The 8,442-nt window shown below is 38.4% G+C and overlaps 1 protein-coding gene across 2 annotated transcripts in view; it reads left to right on the plus strand.

Moving 5' to 3' along the window:
• The window catches only part of OGT (O-linked N-acetylglucosamine (GlcNAc) transferase), a 49,634-nt gene that overhangs the window by 24,813 nt on the left and 16,379 nt on the right, over positions 1 to 8,442 (plus strand). For both annotated transcript variants that reach the window (XM_006753456.2, XM_006753457.2), the window contains exons 15-19: positions 1,632 to 1,757; positions 2,150 to 2,320; positions 2,435 to 2,551; positions 2,650 to 2,820; positions 4,774 to 4,926. In XM_006753456.2, coding sequence (XP_006753519.1) covers positions 1,632 to 1,757; positions 2,150 to 2,320; positions 2,435 to 2,551; positions 2,650 to 2,820; positions 4,774 to 4,926 — 738 coding nt within the window. The remainder of the gene's footprint in view (positions 1 to 1,631; positions 1,758 to 2,149; positions 2,321 to 2,434; positions 2,552 to 2,649; positions 2,821 to 4,773; positions 4,927 to 8,442) is intronic.

Genomic DNA, 8,442 nt, shown 5'->3' on the forward strand with positions numbered 1-8,442 from the left:
CCTTCCTGCTTTTTAAATTCTGGTGCTCGCTTCTCTTCCTTACTAATAAATGTCTTTTGTGGCACCCTCCCTCCCCCCGAAATAGGGTACCTTCACCTGCATTATAAATCTGTTCAGGCAGCGATCTTTTTTCCTCAATGATCTTAATGGCATCTGGGAACTTACCTGCTGCCTCTTGGTTGACAGAAGCTATTTCTTCCATTGTTTCGACAATTTTTAAAATATTTTTATTGATTTCAGAGAGGAAAGGAGAGGGAGAGAGAGTTAGAAACATCAATAATGAGAAAGAACCATTGATCAGCTGCCTCCTGCACACCCCACACTGGGGATCGAACCCTCAACCCAGGCATGTGCCCTGACTGGAAATTGAACTGTGACCTCCTGGTTCATAGGTTGATGCTCAATCACTGAGCCACACCGGCCGGGCTGTTTTGATATTTTTAAGCCAAACCTCTTTCTAAAATTATCAAACCATCCTTTGTTAGCATTACTTTCTTCAGCTTTAGACCCTTCACCTTCCTTTTGCTTGAGGTTGTCATACAGTGACTGCTTTTTCTCGAGTCATATAAGTCTATAAGTATGCCTTTCTTACAGCAGTTTGGCACCCACATCAAAGTTGCATTTTCAGTACAAGATAGAAAGATACTTCACAAAAGTGCAAGGTTTTTTTTGAGTCTGCTGGTGTAGCTTCAGAGATGCTTCATGAATTTCCTTTTCTTTTTTTTATAATGGTACTTACCCTGGATTCATTTATCTTGAACCTACTGCAGTAGACCTCAAATATGGTGGAATATACCAAGCAATTCAACTTTTTCTTGTAGTGTCATGACTTTTCTTTGCTTCTTGGAGCACTTTCAGTATCACTAGTGGCACTTTCTGTGGGTCCCATGTGATATTCAAAGTTTATGGCATTTCACTAAACACCATGAAAAGTACGGGAGAACCATGAGAGATCACAGTCCATACACTATTTACTGGAGAGATGAACTGCTCGCACAGAGATTAGCAGCATCCCATGGCATTTTAAGCAGATAAAGCAGTTGAGCTCACTGCAGTAGCAACAGGAGGGGGCTAGGAAATTATTATAGTAGTACAGTATGTACCACAGTTAATTTTATGCAGTTATGATGTAATATCACATCTTTGTTTACATTTCTATCAGCTGCAAATAGTCATATATGGTCTGTAAGTAATAAAATTTTGATCAATTTTAACTTTTATAATAGACTTGTATACATTTTTATGGTAGTAAATGATGAAATAGAATAGTTAGTATCTGTATATGTTTTATGCATTCACAGTATAACTTTTTTGTGTGTTTTTTTCAATAGTTCTAGGCTATGTAATTCATCTGTATTTTCAAACTGTCACAGATCTCCAACAATTTTTGCAGTATATTTATTGAAAAAAAACTGCACTGTTCAAACCTATATTGTGCAAGAGTTAAATATATTCTGTTTCTATAATGCTTTGGGCCCATTTTAATGGCACTTAACCATATTTTTACCTGCATTAATATAATTTGTGTTCTTACTTTTGCATCTAGGAATCTGAATTCTGTTTAATGCCAATAAAATAATTGAATTAGTCTGAGATTATACCTAATGAGTTCTTATTTTTTTATTCCATAGATTCCATGCAATGGAAAAGCAGCTGATCGCATTCATCAGGATGGTATACACATCCTTGTAAATATGAATGGTTATACCAAGGGTGCTCGAAATGAACTCTTTGCTCTCCGGCCAGCTCCTATTCAGGTAAAGGAATTAATAATTGCTCATAATGTTTATTGGACTAAAAAGACAGTAATGTGCTTTTTTCCCCTCTGGCTACCTGACATTGGAAACAATAGAGCAAACATACCTGACTTAAGGGAAAAAAGTATAGTTCTTGAAAGGCACAGGGACAGCGAATTTTGAGTGTAGAACACAATGCCCGCAGTACATGGATACAGAGACATGCATTTCATAGTTGGGTATAAATAGTTCTTTTGTCTTGTAAATTGGAAAAACATTTTAGCACCTATGTTAGTCTAAAATACTATTTGATTGCTTTTGGCTGAGTCAATCCTCCCTGTTTGTTTGTTTGTTTTCTTACTTAATTTTGGACCCTTTGGAAGAAGATTCTTAGTCTATTTTTTCCCCCTTAGGCAATGTGGCTCGGATACCCTGGGACTAGTGGGGCGCTTTTCATGGATTATATCATCACTGATCAGGAAACTTCACCAGCTGAAGTTGCTGAACAGTATTCTGAAAAACTGGCTTATATGCCACATACTTTCTTTATTGGTGATCATGCTAATATGTTTCCTCATCTGAAGGTAGGTAGAAAAACAGTGCTATGGGGAATTGCAAAGAACTGTAGTCATTTATTTTCTTGCTAGTGTCCCTATGCATCCTAAATGACATGTCTGAAACTTTTTTCTTCTGATTAGAAAAAGGCAGTCATCGATTTTAAGTCCAATGGGCACATTTATGACAATCGGATTGTTCTGAATGGCATCGACCTGAAAGCATTTCTTGATAGTTTACCGGATGTGAAAATTGTCAAGGTCAGGACCTGGTCAATATTGTCATTGAAATAAAGTTAGTTATCTGCATTTGGGATCTTTTCCCTAATGATACATTTTGTGCTATTTTTTTTTTAAAGATGAAATGTCCTGATGCAGGAGATAATGCAGACAGCAGTAATACAGCTCTTAATATGCCAGTTATTCCTATGAATACTATTGCAGAAGCAGTTATTGAAATGATTAACAGAGGACAAATTCAGATAACAATTAATGGATTCAGCATTAGCAACGGACTGGCAACTACCCAGGTGAGAAGAGAATAATAGAGCATAATATGTACCACCAGGTATACATTCACCTCATTGAAATCTCATAACTCTAGCAGGTAAGCATAATTATCCCTGTTTTATAGATGAGGAAATGAATTCAGTGGAAATTGGCATCTTAAATAGGTTTGTTTAATTTTAAAATCACCTGGATTCAGCCAGTAGGTTATACTAGTGAGGGTCTATTGTGTTCATATCTTGTTATTTCCTTCTGTGGCTTTATTCTTAACAATGATGAACTTGGTTCTGTAACTAACTTAACCTTTCCCTAGTTAATTCTTACTCATCTTTAAGACTTTCAGTTCAAAGAGCTCCTCCAAGAATCTGTTCCTGTCTTTATCCTCAGATTTCTTTGGATAAATATCCAGAAGAGGGATTGCTGGGTCATATGGTAGTTCTATTTTTAATTTTTTTTCTTTTTTTTAAATATATTTTATTGATTTCTTACAGAGAGGAAGGGAGAGAGATAGAGAGCTAGAAACATCGATGAGAGAGAAACATCGATCAGCTGCCTCCTGCACACCCCCCACTGGGGATGTGCCCGCAACCCAGGTACATGCCCTTGACCGGAATCGAACCTGGGACCTTTTAGTCCGCAGGCCGACGCTCTATCCACTGAGCCAAACCGGTTTTGGCTCTATTTTTAATTTTTTGAGGAGCCTCCATACTGTTTTCCACAGTGGGTACACATATTTACAATTCCACCAACAGTGCCTGTGCGCTCCCTTTTCTCTACATCTTCACCAACACTTGTTTATTGATTTATTGATAATAACCATTCTGGCAGGTGTGAGGTGATCTCTCATTGCAGTTTTAATTTCTATTTCCCTGATCCCATTGTACATTGTAACCTCTGTAATATTTGGCTATATCTTTATATCCAGTGTGACACATAATTCCCTGGTTTTGTATTCTCCACTGAATTGAGTACTTGTGTCTTAGCAACAATAATGTAATATGTGCTCAATAAATATATAATGCATACTTGAATAAGTGAATATGTAGCTCGGTCACAAGATCATAAGGCAAAGATCTCTGACCTCTTAGGAGTTAAAATTTTTACTTGTACATCATTTTATACCAACGGTGCTCAAAATGAACTCTTTGCTCACAGGCCAACTCCTTAATAAGGAGGTAAAGGAATTAAGAATAATCGCTCACTGTGTCTATTGGGCTAAAAAGACAGTGTTGTGTTCTTTTTCCCTCTGATTACCTGGTATTGGAAACACTAGAGCAGACATGTTTGACTTAAAGTATAAGTGTGTTTTTCTTTTTTTGTGTGTGTTTCATTTTTTTCCATCACCATTTATCCCTTCTAATCCCTCTTCCATCTCCACCCTCCTTGCAATCACCACACTAGAGTATAGTTGAAATGCACAGTGACAGAATTTTGAGTGTAGAACACAATGCCCATATGTATGAAATGGCCTTACACACAGGAATAAGTTACATAACAATGTAAGGCAGTACTCACATGTGGGAATTACAAGGTAAGATTATAATTGGGTATATAGGTACTCAGTAATGGATCAATGTGGGGAGAGGCAGTCTTAGTAAAGAATGTTTGGAGGAATAATTTAAGGTTAGCCTTAAAGGGTGTGTTTCATTTAGAAAAGGACATTTCATTCATGAAGAAAAGAGTAAGCCAAACATGGCTGTGGATTAATAGGGTTTTGAAAATAACTTTTTGGACAGAGTAAAAAGCTTTTATAGTGCATCACCCCCCCCCCCCTCCCCCGCGCGCGCACACACACACACATCAAATTAAGATAATGTTATAACTTTTTTTAACTTAATATGTCATGAATATTTTATAGGTCAGTTACGTGACTCTTGACAGCGATACCATTTTGCACATTAATTCTTCACTGATTGAAAAAATATCGGACTATGTTGACTTGAAGTATAATCATTGTATTCTTTTTCTTGTTCTAGATCAACAATAAGGCTGCCACTGGAGAGGAGGTTCCCCGTACCATTATTGTAACTACACGTTCTCAATATGGTTTACCAGAAGATGCCATTGTCTATTGTAACTTCAATCAGTTATATAAAATTGACCCTTCTACTTTGCAAATGTGGGCAAATGTGAGTTTATGTAGATTTGTTATTAATATGTAGACTGGGAAAGATTTGGTATACAGGTCATCTTGCTGAGACTGCCTCCCACCTTCATTCATGAGTGGCTGTGCTCATTTCTGCTTTTTTAAAAAAAATCTATTTCCAGTTACAGTTGGCATGCAATATTATATTATTTCAGGTGTAAAACATAGTAATTAGATGTTTATATACCTTATAAAGTGATTGCCCCAATAAGTTGAGTACTCATCTATTGACTATATTCCTGTGCTGTGATTTACACCCACATGGCTATTTTTGTAACTGGCAATTTGTACTACTTAACCCCTTTCACAATTTTTTCACCCATTCTCCCAACCCCCTCCTATCTGGTGACCATCAGCTTGTTCTTTGTATCTGTGAGTTTGTTTCTGTTTTCATTTATTTTGTTCTTTAGATTCCACATAGAAGTGAAGTCATATGATACTTCTTTCTCTGACTTATTTTACTTAGCATAATACTCTCTAGGTCTAACAATGTTGTCACAAATGGTAAGATTTCATTCCTTTTTAATGGCTGATTAATATTCCATTTTAGATATGTATGGTATCTGTTTCTAATCATCTATTGATGGGCACTTAAGCTGCTTCCATATCTTGGCTATTGTATATAGTGCTGCAGTGAACATAGTGGTACATATATATTTTCAAGTTAGTGTTTTGGATTTCTTCTGATAAATACCCAGAAGTGGAATTGCTGAGTTATATGGTAATTCTATTAAAAATTTTTTAAGACCCTCCATACTATTTTTTATAATGACTGCGCACCAATTTGTAATCCCATCACAGTGCATGAAGGTTTCCATTTCTCCACATCCTTGCCAACACTTGTTGTTAGTTGGTTTATTGATATGGCCATTCTGACAGATATAAGGTGATATCTCATTGTGGTTTTAATTTGCATTTCCCCAATGATTAGTGATGTTGAGCATCTTTTTATGTTTTGTTGGCCATCTGTATGTTCTCTTTGGAGAAATATCTGTTTAGGTCCTTTGCCCAATTTTCAATTGGATTTCTTGTTTTCTTGGTGTTAAGTTGTATGAGTTCCTTACATATTTTAGATATTAACTTCTTTTTTTAAAAAAATATTTTTTATTGATTTTACAGAGCGGAAGGAGAGAGATAGAGAGTCAGAAACATCGATGAGAGAGAAATATCAATTAGAAAAATCAATGATGAGAGAGAATCACTGATTGGCTGTCTCCTGTATGTCCCATATTGGGGATCGAGCCTGCAACCTGGGCACGTGCCCTTGATCGGACTTGAACCTGGGACCCTTCAGTCCACAGGCTGATGCTCTGTCTGCTGAGCCAAATCTGCTAGGGCTAGATATTAACTTCTTATTGGATGTATCATTGGTAAATATCTCTCATTCAGTAGGTTGCATTTTTGTTGATGGTTTCCTTCTCTATGCAAAAATCTTTTAATTTGATGTGGTCCCATTTGTTTATTTTTTTTCCTTTGTTTCCTGTGCCCAAGGAGACAAATTCAAAAACATTGCTACAAGCAGTGTCAATGGGGTTGACCGCATGTGTGTTCCTCTAGGAGTTTTATTGTTTCGGGACTTTAATCCATTTTGAATTTATTGTATCTTGTATAGAAAGTGATCTAGTTTCATTTTTCTGCATGTATCTGTGCAGTGCTCCCCACACCATTTTTTAAGAAACTTTCTTTACCCTGTAAGTATTGCTTAGGCCAGCCGTGGGCAAACTACGGCCCGCGGGCCGGATCCGGCCCGTTTGAAATGAATAAAACTATTGAAAAAATAGACCGTACCCTTTTATGTAATGATGTTTACTTTGAATTTATATTAGTTCACACAAACACTCCATCCATGCTTTTGTTCCAGCCCTCCGGTCCAGTTTAAGAACCCATTGTGGCCCTTGTCAAAAAGTTTGCCCACCCCTGGCTTAGGCTCTGTAGGATGCTTTGGGAAGTAATAGACATTTTAATAATGTTAAATGTTTCTACCCATGAGCATGGTATATGCTTCAGTTTATTTGTCATCTTCAGTACCTTTCTTCAATGACATAGTTTTTCAAGTATTGGTTCTTTTTTGTTGTTGTTAATTCTCACCCGAGGATATCATTTTTCCATTGATTTTTAGAGAGTGAAAGGGAGTGGGAAGAGACAGAGAAACATTGGTGTGAGAGAGACACATTGGATTCGTTGCCTCCCACATGCACCCTAACCAGGGCTGGGCATCGAGCCTGCAGCCAAGGTATGTGCCCTTTGCCTGAATTGAACCCGAGACTTTTCAGTCCGCTGGCCGATGCTACCCTAACCACCTGGGCATCGAGCCTGCAGCCAAGGTATGTGCCCTTTGCCTGAATTGAACCCGAGACTTTTCAGTCCGCTGGCCGATGCTCTATCCACTGAGCCAAATTGGCTAGGGCCCAAGGATAGGTTCTTTACCTCCTAGGTTAAATTTATTCCTAGGCTGTGAAAAAGAAGGATCTCTTACGCTTTGAGACAGCATGGAGGGACCTGGAGAGTATTATGCTAAGTCAGTGGTTCTCAACCTTCTGGCCCTTTAAATACAGTTCCTCATGTTGTGACCCAACCATAAAATTATTTCCGTTGCGACTTCATAACTGTAACGTTGCTACTGTTATGAATCATAATGTAAATATCTGATAAGCAGGATGGTCTTAGGCGACCCCTGTGAAAGGGTCATTTGACTGCCAAAGGGATCGCAACCCACAGGTTGAGAATCGCTGTGCTAAGTGAAGCCAGTCAGAGAAAGACAAATATCACATGATCTCATTCATATGTGGAACCAATGAATAAAATTAACTGATGAACAAAATAGATCCAGAGACATAGAAGCATGGAACAGACTGATGAATCTCAGAGGGAAGGCAGGGTTGGGTGGGTGAGTGGAGAGAGATTAACCAAAGAACTTACATGTGTACTAGAGGCCCGATGCACAAAATTCATGCAAGAGTAGGCCTTCCTTCCCTTGGCTGCTGGTACCAGCTTCCCTCTGGCACCCGGGACCTGGGTTTCCCTTGCAGCTCCTGCTTCCTCCGGAAGGTCATCCGGTCTGATTAGCATATTACGCTTTTATTATTATAGATGTGCATAACCCATGGACACAGACAATAGTGTGGTGAAGGCCTGTGGGTGTGGGGATCCAGGTGCAGGGTGAAGGAGGTCAATGAGGAAAAAATGGGACATCTGTAATAAATATAAATTAAAGATAAAGATAAATTTTAAAAATACAACAGCAAAAAAGATACGAAAATACAAACCCTACCCAGTTTGGCTCAGTGGGTAGAGTGTCTGCTCGCAGACTGAAGGGTCCCGGGTTCGATTCCAGTCAAGGGCATGTACCTTGGTTGCAGGTTCCCTGGCCCTCATTGGGGTGAGTGTGGGGGACAACCAATCAGTGTGTCTCTCTCACATCGATGTTTCTCTCTGTCTCTCCCTCTGCCTTCCACTCTCTCTAAAAATCAATGGGAAACATATCGTCGGGTGAGGATTA

This window comes from Myotis davidii, unplaced genomic scaffold, assembly GCF_000327345.1.
Source record: "Myotis davidii unplaced genomic scaffold, ASM32734v1 scaffold2551, whole genome shotgun sequence".
NCBI lineage: Eukaryota > Metazoa > Chordata > Mammalia > Chiroptera > Vespertilionidae > Myotis > Myotis davidii.